The sequence below is a fragment of the Centroberyx gerrardi genome, chromosome 11 (assembly GCF_048128805.1).
Source record: "Centroberyx gerrardi isolate f3 chromosome 11, fCenGer3.hap1.cur.20231027, whole genome shotgun sequence".
In the NCBI taxonomy this organism is placed as follows: Eukaryota; Metazoa; Chordata; class Actinopteri; order Beryciformes; family Berycidae; genus Centroberyx; species Centroberyx gerrardi.
The window spans coordinates 23,978,094-23,997,939 of NC_136007.1; the positions used below are offsets into that span (position 1 = coordinate 23,978,094).

At 44.3% G+C, this 19,846-nt stretch overlaps 1 protein-coding gene across 1 annotated transcript in view; it reads left to right on the plus strand.

Annotated features, from left to right (window-relative positions):
- The window catches only part of uvrag (UV radiation resistance associated gene), an 86,493-nt gene that overhangs the window by 35,908 nt on the left and 30,739 nt on the right, over positions 1 to 19,846 (plus strand). The window contains exons 12-13 of the mRNA XM_071898350.2: positions 289 to 454; positions 13,463 to 13,538. Coding sequence (XP_071754451.1) covers positions 289 to 454; positions 13,463 to 13,538 — 242 coding nt within the window. The remainder of the gene's footprint in view (positions 1 to 288; positions 455 to 13,462; positions 13,539 to 19,846) is intronic.

A 19,846-nucleotide genomic window follows, 5' to 3' on the forward strand; every position in this document is an offset into this window, starting at 1 on the left:
ATGTACTGAAAGGACATCCCAAACAAATCCAACATTGCAGAGGATTGCTGATTGTGTGCTTTGAAGCGTTTGATATATTAAAGTACTGACATTCGAGTGATTATACTGACTGCCGTTTTGAATTTTGATTTGCATTAGAGTGTAGGCTTTGAGCTTTTGTGTGTTGATGTAGATCATCGTAAAAGGTCATTGATGGATTAACAAGCACAACGTTTCAGATCCGTTCAACAAAAGTCAACTTCCTTATCGTGTATCTACCGGAACTTGTGTTTTCTTTTTGTCCCGCAGCAAAAGATGACGGGAGCGTGGCAGTCGCCCTGGGTTACACGGCGCACCTGGTCCTGATGATCTCCTGCTTCCTGCAGATCCCTCTTAGGTATCCAGTCATCCACAAGGGTTCCCGCTCCTCCATCAAGGACACCATCACTGACAGGCTCACTGAGAAGGAGAGAGAGTAAGTAGGCTGGCCACTGGGCATAGAAACAGCAATTAACAATCAATTAATTAGGGATGTGCATAAGGCTTTTTTCTCACAGTCATCTATTCAGTGCATGCCAAAAATTACAAAGGCCAAAGCAGATTATGGATAAAAAGAATCGCAGGCATCACTTTTCGCTGTCTATGACAAACATGTTGTCAATGAGGGCAGAGATTCTCTTCCACTTCTGAGGCACAAATGCTCTCATGTTAGTTAGGCTAAGCCCTTCTTCTTTGCTTGTAGAGATAGTTGGATGCTTTTTGGAGATGATTCAGGATTGTTGTCATGAAGCCATCGTACGACACGGAACAAGACTGGCCTTTACTTTCTTGAAGTTAGTCCACACTGGGCTTTTGTGCGGTTTAATTTCTACCGAAAAGCAGCTACCTGACGATGAGCACAAAACAACATGAGAGAGAGCACTGGATGGATCCTGTTATTCAGATGAGGTGTAGATGTTGTGAGGTGTGTGTGTGTGTGTGTGTGTGTGTGTGTGTGTGTGTGTGCAACCAGGTCTCACACTCTTGTTGAGTATTTTCAAGGTGAAAGTTGTGCTTGATTTGGTGAATGCTTGAAAGTGATCAAGTCTGCTTCTGCAGTAATCAGAAATAGGTAATCGGATAATAAATTCTCTTCTTGGCTTGCAAACAAGTTATAGCCTTACAATCTCAATGCATAGGACTCTGACTTTCTCAGTGTGTTCCCCACTCCATCCTGTCTGACTTGTTGCTGGCTCCCTTGGTGTGTGTGTGTGTGTGTGTGTGTGTAAGGCAGAGTGAATGTTCTTCTCCGCAACCTTCTCCCACAGGCCAGTTATCAGTATTTAGTAGATTTGAACATAGTTGTGAGAATGCATTCAACATAATTTGCTATACAAAGTCACAAGTTATCAATGTATGGAGTAGCATACTGACTATAAAATCTTGGAACAGATTTTTGCATTTACTGGCGAAGAATAGCTGTAACATCAAAGAAGCATTTATCAACTCTTCAAACATTTCAGCTGGTATTCGTTTCCAACTCAAGATTCAAAAAAGGGATTGAACATTTGCAACATTTTTAACATTGTTAACATTAAAGTACATGAAGAAAAATTGAAAATACATGCTGAAGATCTATTCTGTGTCATTATCACCTCTTAATGATCACCCCATTGTTTTATTTCTGCCAAGTTTATTACACTTCCAATAATCAATCAAACCAAAAACCACATGGAATAACTTAGTGCTGCCAGATTCCAAAGACCTGGAAGATTGTGGTTAATAAATTGTCAGCCTTGTGGCTGTTATAGATTTATTCCCTTTGAGGCCCTATATTTAAGATGTTGACACATCATCAATTCAAATATTGAATACAGAGAGTGCTACCATGTATAGAATTGTGCCCAAGCCCTAGAAAAGTTTGTCAACTGTACTACAATCCATTTTTAGGCGGGGTGAAAATGGCCAAAAATGGTCCTAAAATCTTCAGAATGTCCTTAAAGACCTTCAGGATCCCTTGAAAAATGTAATCAACAGAAATAAATGGTATGTGGCAGCTTTTTAAACCACAGACTGCAATTCAGTTGGAATGAACAATAATTCAGCACAACTGTAGCCTGTGTCTTGTTTTCATATGTGATTTTTTTTTACTCTGCGCTGATGATGAATTTCACTCAAAAAATGTCTGAAATGCATATTTGTGAATGCCACTGAACATTTTTGCGCTGAAAAGTGCTAGAAACTCTTCTAAATCCTCCTTGATAGTCCCTTAGAGGTGCTTGAGTTTCAGGAAACCCTGGGAACTCTGTGTGAGATGTGTAGTGTGTGTGTGTGTGTGTGTGTGTGTGTGTGTGTGTGTGTGTGTGTGTGTGTGTGTGTGTGTGTGTGTGTGTGTGTGTGTGTGTGTGTTGGGATTCCAGTAGAGACGGCATCAGAGAGGGCTACATGTGACCTGTCACCCATCCATTCATCCATCCGTTTTCTAGCTGCTTATCGGGGTCAGGGTCACAGTGGCAGCAGGGCAAGCAGAGCAGCCCAGACGTCCCACCTACCACTGGCTCCCCTCAGTGTGGAGGAGCAGTGGCTCGACACCGAGGTCCTCCAAGCATTGCTGAGGTCCTCATCTCATCACAGTGAGGCCAGCCGCCCGTTTGTGGGAAACCTCATTATGACCGCTTGTATCTGCGAGCTGTCACATCCCTCCCATTTTCACCACCAAGCTGAAAAGCTTTGGACAGGAGAAGCTTAATTTTTTGCACAGGATCCAGTTTTTGGTGCACTCTTAAACTCTTTATTGCCTCTGGTAACAACTGAAAGTCCCCTTCTTTTTTTAATCTATCCAAGTGTTCAGACAGTGCTTGTTTTTAATAATGGAGCTCAGTGTGCAGACTGTAAATCACAGTGCCCACCTTGTGCCAATGTCTGTATCGTACCCTAGGGCTGTAACCACTTTTCCTCCAGCATTTATATAGGTTTTTGCTGAATGGAGTAGTATTTATGATTGAGGAATGCTACGTTGACAAAAAGACCAGCAAATGATAAATGGAGAAGCTAAAACCTCACCTTGGGCTTTATCGGGGCTGCTTGTCATAAGTCATGAACTGTACAAGCACTGTAATTACAGCACGGGCCAAAGTAATGAAATTATTATTTGTATCTGTTATGGTGTTGTAACTATGCATCAAGCTTGAATAAAACCCCCTGCTGGATTGTGATAATTGCATGCTTGGGACACATATGTACTTTCAGGTATGCGCCATCCGTGCATATTGACATTCCGCTCATGACGAGACCCCCTTCGACAAGTGAGAGAGGGGAACGATGAGGAAATTGGTATAATCAGTAGTGTTACTAGCTATGGATGTGGGTATATTTGATTGGCCCTTTGGTGTTAGAGTGATTAGTGAGGATATGTTCAAACCACTGACAGAAGAGAAAAGCATAAAGATGAAAGTCCCATCTGTCTGGATTACATCTTGCCACGCTACACATAAACACTCAAGCTTGTGATCTTCAGGTCTGCACACTGCGCTCACAATGCTGACTTTGCACTATGCATGTCTTTACCTTGCATATCAGCAGGACATTTCACCCGTTATGCACCACATACGTTTTGTTTTGTGGTATTGAATGTAATATATAATTCCCAGTACATTTTCATACAGGTTGTCTTTGCAGGGCTTATTGCTTGCTTTGAGTCTGAACACACACAGGCCTTTTGAAAGCAGTTGTGTGCCTTTGTATATTGAGTGTTGGGCAGTGTGCTGTGTCGTTCAGGTGGCTGTAAAGGAGCTGGCTGGGGATCCTTTGAAACCTGGAGTAGGCTCATTATAGTAAATTATTGAAATTGCGAAGAGAGGAGATCCAGGCCACATGGCCATGTTAAATCGGGTCATAATAACAGGGCTCCAGACCAATAAGCCTCACCAGGCCTTTGCTTCGAATCTGACCTTTTAATGTTCTAACCTGACCTGCATGTGGACTAGCGTGACACACATTTGCTGACCTCTATAAGGGTGAACAAGTCCAGTGTTTATATCTCTCTTTTCCATATTCTCAGTCAAACACATGCGTACTGCTCATCCTCAGTCGAGGCACAGGGGAAGACATGTAAATAAGCACTGACACTTCCACATCCACATGTCATACATTAGAAGACAAACAGCCGGATGGGAAGTGTGTGTGTGTGCGTGCGTGCGTGTGAGAGAGGGAAAGGGAGAGAGACGCTATCGGACAGTACTGTGATTGAACGCCCATCTCTCTCTGTGCGAGTGATGATGTCATGACAGCAGCTGGAGAGGCTCACCGGGGGTCAGCTTGCGCTCCCGCGTGGCTGAAGGCCTGACTGCACCGTACTCATTCCCAGGCCCGCCGCGCAGGATATTTACACGAGGGTCCATCAGAAAAAATAAACCTGCAGGGTGTGCGGCTGTCGGACAGAGAGGCTCTACGATCCGGCCCCGCGTCGCCCTCAGGTGTCCCTGAGCAGGGCCAAACGCTCCGACGACCTTTCACCCCTGCCCCCCTCTACATGTTTATGACTCCCGAGGCCCCGGCGGGCAGCAGACACGCAGCCAAATGATGTGTGGGAAGACGGAAAGCAACTAGCCGGCGCTCTGAAAGTGTACAAAAAAGCGGCGATTAAAGTGTCGGAAAGAGGCAGCCAATGGTGATAAGTGAGGTGGTACGGGATCAGTGCCTCAAAGCGTGGCAGGATTAGCAAGCAGTCAGTCGATCATATAGGAATGCATATAGAAAAGGAACCTTATGGTTTTTTTGCTTTTCTTTTTTTGAGTTGCATGTTGCGCTGTAGCCCTCTGTGAAACGGTAATAGTCCTAACCAAGCTTCTCCTTTTACCTAGTTTTGCAATGTGCTCTGGTTGACTCCACATGCCATAGATGCATCCCCGTGAGATAAAGCTCGGCATCCCCATTCTACGGCTCTACTACTTGATGTGGATCCAAATTGTGGTATTAAAACACTTCACCCTGTCACTCCTATACAAAGTGAAATCCCTCACATTTCCATACTCTTAAGAGCCAGCAAAGTTTAGGTATAGTTGAGCAAGAAAATACATTTCCTACCCCCAGGATGAAGAGTTTTTTAGGAGCTTGTTAATTGGAGTGTAGCAAGCATCGGTCCTTCAGCGTGGTGCGAGGAATATGAATGCGTCTGACCTTTTGAGTGCGGCTAATACCGCTGTATTCCTTTCCACATCGTGGTGAACTTGTGGGTTAGGATAATGACTGCCTCATTTCATATGGCCAGCTATTTTGCCACAGTAAAACCAGTCAAGGCATGTGTTGAGCTGAACTGTGTTGCCCTCTAGCACTTGGACAACGGCCAGAGTTTGGCGTGGGGCCTCGTAAGAATTTTGAAAATAAGGTGTAGAAGATGACTGGTGTGTTTGGCACTTGGCCTAACTTGGCCTAACTCTAACACTCTATTTGGGATCTCAGAAGCATCCTCCTCCTTGTCAAAGACATTCTCTGAAATCAATGGACTCTAACGACATGTTGCGCCCACATTTTGTCCTGCGGAGAGCCCAGTTCCAGTGTGTCTGATTGCATGGGGGAGAACTAGGGAGATGCGATCCAGATGTCCGATGTATGATTGAGACCAGAGCCCGGCCATTAAAAAGCAAGCGCTGCCTCATACAGATTTTTACCCAAAGTATTAAGGCCAGTCCATTTTTTCTGATTTTCTTTATCACGGGCTAAAGGAAAAATGGATGTATGCAGGGATTTACACATCACCGCTTGGATCAAGTATAAAGAAACCGTTGGTGGAGGGAGTCGGTGTGAATGCCAGGGCGAGGAGGGAGGCCGGGTTAAGAGGAGAGGAACCTGTAAGCTCAAAGGAAGGAGGTTATTGTTCCGGGGCTTCAGCGGTTTCACGTCTCTTAACATGGACCATGTGGACAGGAGGAGAGGGGCACTGCACCCAAACAACCCCCTCCTCCCTAGGGTTGAGCAGTGATGGGGAGAGGCTCTGCAGGGCTGGAGGGGAGGGTGTACAAGCGGCTCAATGACAGGACACAGACCGCAGGCAGATATCCACACACAAAAGCAGAGGTGGGCTCTATGTTGTTCCACTTCCACTCAGTATCAGTAGTTTGTTTTGTTGTTTTATACTTTGCCTTCAAGAGTCAAATTCATCTTGAGCTACCAGGAGTGAGACACTTTGCTCATCTATACCTGGGCGCTTTGAAACTTCGTCGTGGTTTGGTAAAAATAATTTTGTACAAATCAAGTAGGTTCTCTATTTAGAAATAAGTAAAAGTTTTATTATTGTGAAACTTAAACGTAAACTATAACTCTTCACATTTTAGGTGCGATGTCTCCCATAGTCCTTTCCGTATGCAAATTCATTTTGATGACATCACAGGACAAGAGAACATATTTCTGGGTTCTTCTTCTATTAGTTTGCATGGACACTGATACACTGATACTGTACAGTATGTTGATATACAGTATAGCTATATCTTTTTACGATGTAAGAAAGACTGCACATACTCTGGCATTTTATATCACAATGTCGTTTAAACAGTGCTTCTATATGTAATATTCCTCAAGCTATGTTTGCTGATGGTTCAGTTGCTAACTTTAATTAGAAAGCCCAGTTGGCAGGAGGCAGCTGATCAACTTTGGAGCCAAAGTAGGAACTTAGATCACATTCAAACAAAATGATAATTAATTAGCTCTCTACGTCAACCACAACGATGCCATGGGACTGGACAGAATCTGTTCTTGTCTTTTAAGGTTTTATACAGTATCATTCAAGAACAATTGCAAGAATAGTAACTTTTTATAGCTCTAAAGAGAGTGAAGGAATCTCTCCTAGGTTGACAGGTCAGTTGTATAAGCAGCCCTTCATCTTGGAGTCCTGCTGTTGCACAACCCATTTGACCGGCCTATGTCCGTCCTTCATTAAAGGGATAACAAGAAGCATCTGTCTTGAATGGCTTTCAAAAAGATGCTGTAGGTTGAATGGAATGGCCCAGCCAGCTCAGTATATCAAATTGTGTTATATACTTTCTCATAGATGGGCAGAAATTGGACTTACTTGTAACACTCCTTACGTCAGTACCAGCTCTCGCTCCCTCTCCAGTGCAGCTATGGCCATGGAAAACTGAGGTGTTATATGGCCTGAGACTGCCATGAGGTTGGAATAGCAAGTCTAAATAGGTGTTTCGATCTGTTTGAATTTGGATCAGACATAATTTCAGGTTTTTAAAAGGCTGCATCTGGGAGAAAGTGAAGGTCTGTGATAGCCAAGATGGTGGCCAGTGAGTGAACGCTGTGGAGGCTGCAGGTCAGATCCAGCCCCTCTTCTCCATCTCTGCTTATGATTAAAACAATGGAGGGAAACAAAAGGGAGAGGAGGAAGAAAATGAGAGAACAGGGTGTGGGGGGGGGGACACTGGACCACTGGATATTCTTAAGAGCCCTGATGAAAACCCAAGACGACAGAGCGAGCAACCGCCACATCACTCAGGAGACACTTTAACGGCATACACCAAGATGGCGAAACGGTTACGCTGGGGTCTTAAGTGCAGCAGCGGTCATTAAAATAGCATTCACTGACAGATGCTCAGTGTAATCATTTCTCAGATATTGAAAATTACAGCTCACTGTGATTTATATAGTAACCTCTACCATTAGGGCCTTGACAGTTGCAAGGCAGGTGTTTTTTTTTAAAAGCAGGCGCAGATGATTTATGGTCCCATGCCGTTTGAAATTGCACATTAAAGACATTGTGAAACTCATGACCAGCCCCCCCCCGCCCCCCCGCCTCCCCCACCACCACCTCCAAACAGGGATATAAGTGCTGGCCGAGCCTCCTGTCCAAGATGTGAGCCAGGACTGTTGTTTTGCACATTTGGCGTATTAATTAGGATGTCTAAACAGGCACGCCGACACATGTGGAGACCCCGGCCTGTGTAAACATTACAGCAGGTCAGCCGGTCACTAGGAATATTCCCACCATATTTTCAGGAACCAGATTAAGGCTGAGCTCGACCACCCACCTGCACAGCCGCTTCCTCTTTTACACTCCTGCATTTAATACAATGGACCCAAGGGGGAAGAGAGAGAGAGAGAGAGAGAGAGGAGTCCCTTATGCTGTAACACACTTAAATATACATGCACTGTATAGTTTGTACAAGGAGCACCCAGTGACCTTCTGCCCTGGGTCCTCTAATAGACTGCTTTTAACAGGCTGCCTATGGAGACAATGGCCATTTTAAGTCAAAGAACAGGGCCCAGATGGACTTGCTGCCCTCCATTTTGACTCATTGCAGCCCCACTCCAGATACCACATTGTAAGTTTTAACAAATACCTCAACAGCTGGTATTTACAAAGCCAAACGCATACAAAAAGCTCTCCGTAGATTTTTAATTATGAGCTCTGGACCATAGTAACCTCACCTTTTCTCCAACTGACAAATAGACAGCCCACCATAAATGTTGCACTTAACCAGAGGCCGTAAAAGACGTCATGTGCTGTTGTCACCTGCTAGGAGGCCCCCGCGGTGCAGCCCGGCAGATTGTGCAGACATCGGCGGTGGTTTGCCCCGAGCTGAAAGAACTATAACTCAGCCGTCTATAAAATATCTCCCATCCACACGAGTGAAGGAGCGAGCAAGGAATGGATTAAAAGAAGAAACGGACAGGAAGGAAGAGGGACGGACATCCCATCTCTTCATCTCAGCGTTTCGGCTGCACGTCTGTCAATTATTTCCTCCTTTTAACAAGAGTCCCTCTTTTATATTTCAAGTTGTCTGTGAGGAGAAGGGACGTCTAGACCCTGCAGTTAAAGGGCTGGCAGGCCTGGTGAGCCCGGGGCTTGTTTAGATATTCTGGCTCATAAAGACAGGGGGACTTTTCTGTGAGATGCAGCAAGTTCCCTCCCATGGCTCTGCACTTATTAATTACATATTTTCGTGTCTACACGCAGAGCCAGCACTCGCACGTTAAGTATCCTATGGGTGGTTGCTGTGAAGGCTAGATGGGAAGAAAAGAGTAGGGGATTTTTTTATGAGGGGGAAAAAAGTGACAGATTTACTTCTGCTCTCAACTCACTGTCATTTCTTTTTCATCTTTTTGTCCAGCGCAAGCGCGAGTTGAAGTATTGGCTAAATGAAAGCAGATTTTAGATGGATGCTAATGCGAATGGTAGTGTTGATCAGGGTGCCTGTCATATTCCGTTTGCTGTGTTAGTTGCGTGGATATGACCCTTCAACAGAGCTGCCACTGAGGGGAGTAGGAGAGGGATGTGCTGAGAGAAGAAACGCGTCCATTAGGGAAAGTGAGGAAAATGTGAGGAGGTGAACCAGTGACTGGGGAGATAGGGATCATTTGATTTGATTAATTTGCACATAAACAAAACAAAAGAACAAACAACATTGTGCAAGAGATGCAAAAACCAAATGGCTTATAAGTGAAACTCTAAATCATAATAACTTCATATAAAATGGCAGCACAAGCATCAGACAGAGCAAAGGACAAATTAAAAACAAAAGGAAAAAAACCAAAAGAACGCATTATAAGCCAGAGAGGAGAGGAGCATCAGTACACTCTGCAACCTGTGTGTGAATCTGTCTGTGTTTGTGTCTGTGTTTATGCTGGGCCCTTCACCCCGGCTGATGGGACAGACATGGTACTGATTTAGGCCTGCAGACTCCGCCAGCAGTCACTGTAATCCATTTCATCCTGCTCTGTGTAAAGGAAAGCTTCAGTTGCTGCCACCAGCTGAGTGATCAAAAATGAAAAGCATAGGGAAGAGTAGAGCTCTCTGTCCCATGCACACGCACATGCACACGAAGTACTCGTGCTCTTGTATATCCATAAAAACCTGATGGAAATGACTGTTTATGGTCTCAGGAGTTGCTTATGTTATCTGTCCCTAAGGCCAGAACTGCATTAGGCAAAAGTGCCTTTTTATATTCTGCTCCCTCTACATGGGACTCACTGCAAAATGATTTAAAGCTGAAAGAGCTGGTTCCTCACTCTGTAAAATGCTAATATATTACAGAGTGCTTAAACAGAAGATTCTACTTTGTTTACTCTTTCATGTGATTTTGATTGTATTTTCATTTCATAAATTGCTTTACCTTGCCTTTTCTTTTATGTGACTCTATTCTGACTTGTATGTTCTTGGGCTACAACAATTATGCTTATCTTTATGCTGCTTTCTTGGCCAGGTTTCCCTTGAAAAACAGGTTCTTAATCTCAATGGGATTAACCTGGTCAAATAAAGGTTAAGCGATATAAAAAGTAAAAAATGTGTTCATACCATCTCACTCTGTTTCTCCCCTTCTTCCCCATGCTGAATACTCCTTCGCTTCCTCCCCTCTTTCCTCCCTCCTCCGACTTCCTCTCTCGTTCCTCCCTGCTGGTGTGTAATAATATATTTGACTTTACTGGACGTCCCCGGGAGGAATTCCTTGTGTTTGGTGAACCGGAGTCTCTCCAGTGTGATTTCAGACACAGTGGACAGCGGTCATTAATCACCTCGCTGTGACGGAGCTTGTGTGTGAGTGTGTGTTCATATGTTCGTCTGCGTGTGTATGTTGGAAGTGGTTCTGTTTTCCTTGTCATGCGTGTTCATCAGCAAACAAATCGTATCTGTTCGTGGGGAAGTGATATTGGGAGTGCCAGCGGTGCGAGGGGAATGCCTGTCGTGTTGTTCTTCCCCTCCCTGTTCGTTATTTCCTAGTGCTGAGATATGACCTCTGGCATGTCGCTTTCTCCGTGGGGCTCTGGCTGTGTGTCGAGGGTGTGGAGGACCAATAAGTGTCTGGCTGTGTGGCCTTCAGCCTGCAGCGTCTCCCCGCTTCTTACCAACGCTGGTTGCATCATGGTAGTAGAATTCATTCTAGGGACAGTAGGATCTCCTCTCTTCATGGTTTACTTCTTTCAGTTCTTAGAGTTTCAGTGTACTGCTCACAGTGTGAGTGACTTTCTGAAGAGGAAGTTACCATGTGCACTAGATAGGCTTGTGACCGGAAGGTTGGTCGGTTGGGTCGAATCCCCAGACCGGCTGGGAAAATCTGAGTAGGGGGAAAAAATATCCGGCGCAACCTTGCGAAAAATGGATCAAAGCGAACCGCAACAAAGAAAGAACTCAGCTACTCTTGGAGAACAAAACTTTTAATGTTAAAAAGCAATACGTTTCTGGTAACCCGGGAAACCTCATGTTACCGAGGGCAACCTGACGAAGGCTATTACAGCTGAAACACATTGGTTTTCAACATAAGAGCCGAAACGCGTTTTTAACATTGAAACTTGTTCTCTAAGAGTTCCAAATCTGCTCCGGGGAAAAGAAATGAGTAACTATTGTTGAGGTGTCCTTGAGCAAGGCACCTTACCCTAACCCCAAACTGCTTCACTGGAGCTGCTCTGTAGCCAGTAGTAGAAGGTTTAACTGGGTGTAATCTCCCAGATATGAATGTGAAGTGCTGAAAAAGAACATGCGTAAAGGTTTAAAATAAAAGCAAAGTTGAAGCATGCCTTCAAACATGTTGAGGACAATACACTGTACTTTAACCTACAGAGCTGGCAAGGCTATTAGTGTGATCTCAGCTGACATCAGAGTCCAGTAAAGTGTCAGCACTGAGGAAGTGTGTTCTCTACTGTATTCTCCCCTGTTCCCTCAGGCACCTATAGGTCACACTGAGGGAGAGAGGGTGAAGAGCCCATGTCTCCTCTCACACAGGATTAACCGAAGACCATGACCCGAGCCCCAGGGGGCACACACACAGGAAGGAGACATGCCGGCTGTACATATGCACTAGTACACACACACACACACACACACACATATATGCAAGCATACAACACATGCATGCACATACACACATCAGCACACATCTGCTGCGTCTGACAGCTCTGTCATGTAATAACAGGTCTTACACAGTGAACTCTTACTGGTCACACTGTCTTTATTAGTCCTTTTTCGCTGTGTGTGTGTGTGTATTACATTTCTCATATTTATTTTGAAATTCCCTATGAAGAGATTTGATATTGGAATTTTAATTCCAGCAGATTCCCCTATCAGAGATTCAGTCTATCAATAACAGTCTTCTCTGTATGAAAAGTACAGATCAAAATACCCTAGATTTCTTTCCATGGCTCCAATGTGTTGCTTTTGTCTTTTGTCTCCAATGCACAGCAATAGTAAGTGAGAACACTGGCAGCAGAAAAAAGGCGTCAAGTTTAACTTTCACATCCAGATGCAAGATCTAGAAGGCAGCTAATTTGATGAGACGGCATATTTTGTCATCTTTGCTGGCAGTTAAAGGACTTTGATCATGTTGTGGATTTGGACACAGCAGCTCTGGCAGCAGTCACTGCTAAGCGAGTCCCAACAGAGACACAAGAAGCTTTGAAGAACAATTAATTCATTTTTAGGTGGAGAGAAGAGATAGAACTCCTCACAATTATTTCTCCTGCTAGTGGTTTCCCTCTGACACATTTTGTGGCAAAGTGTGTGTGTGATTTTGAAATCCGGACTTGGGTGTAGTGTTAAGATTAGAATTAGAATTTGGTTTAGGTTAGGGTAAAGATTAAGGTTCGTTTGGGATTCAGGCGTGGGTTTAGGTCAAGGTGACAGTTAAGGTTAGGCTTCGAGGTTAGGGAATGACTGTAGATAATGAAGGTCATCACAAGCATAGTAATACAAACAGGTGTGTGTGTGTGTGTGTGTGTGTGTGTGTGTGTGTGTGTGTGTGTGTGCTGTCAGACGAAAGCCCAGCCCAGGGCATGGAGTTGGTCCCCAGTACATCCTTCTCAGTGGGAGATCTGCAGACATAAGCACATAATGACAGGAAGGGATGAGTCCAGCCTTTAGCCCCTGGTAGCAAAGAGAATTTTTTCCACTCTGGATGTTGGCGCCCCCCCTCTGCCCCTCTGGCAGCTATCATCCGGATCCTTCATAAGCACTCCCACTGCAGTCCTAACTAAGACATCTGACTGGCACCAATGGGACTTTCCCACCATCGTGAAAGGGAGAGTTCTCTTTGTTCCCGGTGAGAAGCGGGTGGACAGGCTGTTTGGACGCCTCTGCTCCTGTTTGATTTTTCAGTTTAACAAGGTGCAGAGGTGGCGTCTGTGGGATGGGATCATAGACCCTGACTGGGCTTCTGCAACCATCTGCAAGTGTTAGTGACTGTAAACGCCGCTGGCTACAGGAAGGGACACTTTCAACAACGAAACAATCCATCAAGTAAAATGAACAAGGAATGAACCCCATTAAGATCCCACTGTTTTTTATTGACATTTTCAAAATGCTAGGCCCGTACTGTATACTGTATTGTGTTCTTTTACTCTTGACTGTGTTTAGTTGGCCTGTGAGTGTTTCTTGAGAGGGCCTCCTCTCTTTTTCAATACATCAACATTCGAGTTTTTTTTGTTTCCACACTCCGCTGGTAATGGATTAACTGGAATAAACCACCTGTTCCTGTATAACACTGAGCTTGTCTTCTTTTCCTCTCTCTCACAGATTCCCTTTGTACCCCAGAGGAGAGCGATTTCATTTTGAATACGGGGTCTACTTGCTCAACAAGAACATTGCCCAGGTAATATATGAACACAAATGTACTGCACACGCTTCACAGGTGTGGAAAGTTTGGAAAATAATTGAAAATTGTTCTCTTAGTCTTTGAAAACTATGATAAACGTTGTTTTGCAAAACACGACGCTCACAGTATAATCATACCGGTGTCAGAATGTTATCTTGAAAAATGTTTGAAAAAACAAGCTTTCTGTCAATAGTTGTGCTCTATTTGGATAGGAACTATTTTTTTCTCAAAGACGCACTACCTTCTAAGCTGGTGTAAGAGTCCACGAGAGCCAGAAGAATGCCACTGTCTCCAAAAATAGCTGCTCCACCTGAGCACCTATAAAGCGCTAGCACACTTATAGTCAGAGCCTATAGTCAGAGATTTAAAACAATGATCTATGTCTAAATACTGAGGCCCGGAAACATCTGGAATGCACGCATATTTGCCTTCACATCGCCATACACACAGATGTATGGAGTGACTGAGGTATAAAAGGTGCAGGTCAGGGTGATAGAGGGTCATACTGAGGTTTTCTGAGGTTGTGAGTCCTATCTGGAGCGATGCCTTTGAAGGAGCAGACAGTCATATTATGAATTTACCTACGTGTGCGGGTCGTTCACATTTTACACACACAAATTGAATTTATCCTCTAAATTGGTTTCTCTCTCTCTTTCTCTCTCACTCCCTCTCTCACACACAAACCCCCTCAGGGGAGGGTTGAACTCTTGACCTATCTGTGCTTATTAAAGTGCACCTAATGTGTTGACCTGGGCGACTCCTCCATTCCTCCCGTAGCCATTTAGCATTGAGTTTTAACAATTTGCATTCCATTCCCTGTCTCTCCTAGTCCAGCAGCGAGTGGAGAATGAAGGGCCTCTCCGCTGAATTAGACTGGGCAATTAGCGCTAGCAGGTGGCTGACTTCAAACCACCGCACTTTGGGAGGTTTTAGTTCTAATACCAGACCACAAGCTGCTAGCCAATATCCAAGTCTGCCATCTTCCCACCAGAGTCCAAGAACAAGAAAGTGAGGAAGACGAGAAAACATTTTAGACAGCAAATGAAAATAAGCTCCGACTGGAACCACCGAAGGGGAAGGGCAAAGGGGCCTGTTGTGTTTTGAGAAAGCTCACTGGATATAGTTTGCCATGTTTTGCGTGTAATGAATCCAAAATGAAAGCCATTATTCAAGGCTGGTTTTGATTGTAATGATATAGGAGAGGTTCAGATAGCATATAGCTGCGGACTAGAGTTGCTGTCTGGCACTTGTGTAGATTAGTGAGAAATGCCAAACTCAAATCTAATTTGACACTCATTCCATCATTGCTGGTCACTTGTAGCATTGCCAAGTCAGAGGTGAAATATTAGCTTGGAAGGAACTACTGAGGATGGTATCATTTGATTGACTTTGCTATACAGTAATAACTGTCAAGTAGAACACACAGACACGTGTGATTGCTCACATATGCACACATGCGTTTTTGCATTGTGACTTATAGTAACAACCTTTAAGACCTGGCGAAGACTCTGCAGTGAAGCTCAAAGATTTTTTTTTTATACTCCCCATCTGTCCCAGAAGTTAAATGGATTGCACTCTTCCGTGACATATATTTTAGCATGTGAGGTAACAAGGGAATCTGTAGACTGACTTACTTGCCATGTAAAACTTTCGGAAATAGCTTATCGCCACTGTGTAATGTATGAGTCAAGTTTAGAACATTCTGTTTTTACTAGTATGTGTATTTATGTGTGTGTGGACTGCATACAGTGTTTTAGTGTAAATACTGTGCATATGTTGTATAACTGCAACATCAGAAAAGTGAAATGGATAAAAGACGATTTAGTGCACATTTAACTAAAGATTTTAGATCACTTCCTGAAAGTATTGCATATTCCCACCGTTCAACTCGCATAACCCCCTCCCATAGTCCTTTTTATCAAAGCCACACATAATGAACTGGGCTCTGATTTCTGTTTCATGGGGTCTTCAATATTGATCCACCCATGTGGTATTTGGCAATATGGTATTATCAATGTAACATTGCACGCTCACTCTTGGTGAAAGTTTCATTTCACTCTGCACTGATAAAAGGCACATGTAAGTTGTTTATGGTAAAATATATTGTCTCTCTATCTAAATCAGTTTCCCAGGAATACAATTTAAAAAGTGCTAAATTTGTTTCCTCACCACTTTAAACCACATTAAAACCACATTTCAAGACCATCATAGACAGAAAAAAAGGCTTCCCCATCAAGCCAACCCTCAGAAATATGTAAGATGTCAAATTTTCAAAAGACAGGCTTCATTAATCTGAAAAAATACTACGAGCATATCCCTTTCAAAGGAATCAGGTCCACCACAGAGGAAAAATGAGCCCCAGACATCAACAGTCACAGCAGGATATTTTCACCTGTGTGCACTAAACCAATGCAGAGAGATTCAAGGGTTTGAAAAAGCACATAAGCCATAAGCCACTGTCACGGAGGTAGGCCCATGTGAGAAGTGCGTGATAACTATCAGAAGATCAATCTGAGACAAATAAATGAACGGACAGCACACTTTTTTCAGTTATTTGTGCATCTGTAGGGGGTTGTTTCTATAAATCTTGGCGATGAAGCAGGTGCATGGCAAACCAATGCCCTAATTACTGTAAGCATAAGAGGGATATATAGACATTTAAGCTGTATGTATGCTGTATGTATCTCCTAGCAGAGCTGCCACATGTAAACCAAGCACGTAGAAATATTCAAATTGTTCATTTTGCTATAGTTTGAGTGCCTTCTGTGTTATGTCACTAAGAGGAAAAGATCATTTTTTTTGTTTTATTCATTTTCTTTGAGAATAACATGCTCTGGCTTTAACAAATTGGTAGTGCGTCAACATTCTTCCAGGGTGAGATCTCAGCTATTATTCAAAGCACCGTCTTATGTCTTCCATGTGTGACTGAATGCGTCCACGTTAAGGATGAGTTACCAGGTTGACTCCAAAACAATATAGCAAGGCCACATGAATAGGCAAGCTGCATATGACAGTGATGTTGGAGCATTGTTCCAAAACTCTAGAAGTGGTAAACATGTCATGATCGATATAGCAATATAGGAACCCAGGCAAACGGAGCTTTCCGATCCCTCCTTGGTCGGTCTCCACACACCGCATGAAACTGTGTCCTCCTGTGTGTCTGATCGTTCAGCTCCTCAGATCTCACATCACACATGTTCAAGTTTTGGGACTTAAAGGCTGGGAAATGCGTGAAGCAACGGAACGCTGTCATGCTACATGTGATTTCCTCCTCCTTTAAAATCTAATTGGGTTTCCTTAACCTTGTCATTCGTGACCACTTTATCAGGGGGACTTTGTTTCACTCCCGCTCCCTTGACCACAGTATGGTTCTCATTAATTTACTGAGGGTTTTATTAGGAAATGGCTGCTTCGCTGACCCCTGCATATTGAGCCTGGCTTTTCTGCTCCTAATATGATTTACCAACAGAGTGTTTCAGTTGTGGCAGACTGTTATATTTTTTTTTGTGTGTGGTTTTTTGAAGATTTTTTCTCCTCTGTGATTTTAATGCGCTCCTCTGGTCGGGCCAGACTTGTCATGCAGCCGTAGCACAGCTAGTCCACCGTCTGACTCCCTGACACAAAGCAGAGGTCTGGTTTCACAGCAGAACCAGCTGACTGGCTGACTGGCTGCTTTGCTGACTGACTGGAGCCTGGGTGGGAGACATTAGCCGTCCATCTCTTATTAAATTGCCCCGCGTGGCTGTGTTTGAAAGTGATACAGGGAAGCTGGCAAAGGATCAGGGCCACAGCGGGAGGGACCTGCTTTGATGTGGCGGTGGGAGAATGTTGCTTTTATTTAGGCCTCATGTCATGAGGCCACGGGCAGGGATGAGGAGGCTGTTTGGGGTGCCCTGGATGCCAGGTGGTAAAAAAAAAAACTCCCATGTTGCCACCTCTGGTTAATTTGTTTGACAAAGAGAAGTTAAGAAAAGCTGTAAGGAATCCCTGGGCTGAAACCCAGCCATTCTCTCCAGCCCCTTTCATTCCTTGTGCTGTCTGAAAATGTTGCAAAATCAGCAACACCCAAATGAGTCACTCAAATTGATGTGGAGGCATTCCCATTTTCGTTAACATGCATCTTTGCACTTTGGTCCCAATTGCACCCATACCAGAACATGATGTAGATATTGCTAATGCCTTGTGATTTACAGGGAGAGGTATGTGTTCCAGGTTTCTCTCAGCCTAGTTAAGTGAGTGGCATCTGGCTGCTCCCTTCCCTTGAAGTGCTGGGCCACAGGTGAGAGTACGTTACTGGGCCTGAAACTCTCCTCCGCAGGGGGCACAAATGCTAAAACCGCCAATTGTCCATTCACACAGACAAATTAGCCAAGTTAGTGTGGCTGGCTCCAAGGAAAAACCAGCAGCCTTTAGTCTGGAGGTTTGCCATGTGCTGCATTTACTCATTCCCCATGTTATCCACTAGGCTACATTGTTGTGAAACAGGCATGTGGGCCTGATTAGTTGACAGCCGACGCTACACAAAATCTCTAGCTTTTTAGCAGGGGGTGGGCGCAACAATTAGTTTCCAGTCGCTAAGCTTGGGGTATCGTATTTGTTGGCTCCAGGCGCAGGAAACTGAGTATTGGGAATTAATACACAACAAAACTGGCGGTCAGAGAGGGCGGCCCTGGGTGCACCTTCGCCTTTGTCTCCTGGGGAAAATGTCCTGCGCGCTCAGTCTCCCACCTCCCCAAGTCTCTGGTCAATTTCACACTGTGGCCCGCAGGCCGAGTGCCATACTGGTGGTCTGGAGCATACGTCAGAGCGCCCGCTGCCATTAAGAGTGGCAACTGTGGCTCCATAAAACAAGGCTATGACTCATGGGGGAGCCTACTGTGTTTAGTGGTTAGTGGAGGTGGCAGCAAGCGGAACAGGAGCTGGCTGGCTGGAGGTATTCTTGGTGGAGCGGTTTGGAAAGGTTGGAGGTGTTCTAGTGAGAATAGCCCTTCCTTAAAATTGACAGTTACAGTAATATTGAAGAAGAGTGAGAGTGACATTTCACACTTATTTTCTCTTGTTTATTTGTTCATCCTAATCACCCATGCACAGTATAGGCTGTACTAAGTATACAGTACTTTTTCTGGCCTTTTTCTCTCCGCCTCCTCCTCTGTCTCCGCTCTTCCTCCTTTCTCATCCACTTCCTCCTTGTAAATCCCACATGCCCAGTGGTTGAGCCCGTCTCCTCTCCATTCCTCTCTTCACCTCTGTGACAAAGCTCCTCATGAACCCAATCAAGTGAGCTGCGAGGTAGTCTTGGCAGAGCCCTTTGTGGCCATTAGCTCACGTGACGGTGCTCCGATAGAAACCATATGACCCAGGAACAGACATGCAAAGAGAGAACACTACGCAGCTCCCTTCCACCCATACCTCTGTGGTTCTCAGACCGAACAGCATACCAACACAGACAAGTCAAGAATGTTAAAATGCCCCTGTGAAAACTATCTCCAGCTATTACCTTATTTCCTTTGTCCGTTTTTTTCTCTAATATGGTTATTGGAATCAGTACAGGGTCTGCAACCGGGTTTCGTGAATAGAATGGACTCCCTATAGTGAAACAAAGGGAGTACAATTTTTGCACATGAACTCAGTTTTTCCACAGTTTGAGTTGACATTCCAGTTGAGTGTTTACCCTTTGTCAGTCCACAAGCCTGTGAATCAGAAATGGCTATGTGTACAGCGAGTGATTGTGTAATAGTCATCTGTGGGTTATCAAAATATGTGCTTCCAATTCCTTCTCAGTCTGATATAGAAATGCACAGGACACTGATGTATGTGTTCTGCAGACCGTTACCATGATTTCCCTGTAATCATATTGCAGTTTCTCCTGTAAATGAAACAACAGTACAGTATTAAAGGGTAACTTCTGTATTTTTCAACCTGGACCCTATTTTCCCAACCTTTTGTGTCTAAGTAACTAATGGGGACAACAATTTTTGAAATTGGTCCAGTATTGAGCGAGATCGCATCCGGTCTGTGTGTAACCAAGTCTCGCTCAAGTCTCGCGAGAGTTGAGTTGTTGCAGGAAGTTACACACCCTAACCCAGACCGGATCAAGCGAAAGGTAAAGAAAAACGTTTAATTTCTCTGTAGGGTCCTTTCCATAATGTTGTCAGACACTTATAATAACAATCTGAGCCTGTCAGTGGCAAAAACAAGCACTTTTAGTGGACGTACATTGACGGTGCGATTTGCCCCATCAGATTACATTGCAGCTCGTTTCACGGCTGCCGGCTGACGCGATCTCGCTCAATACTGGACCAATT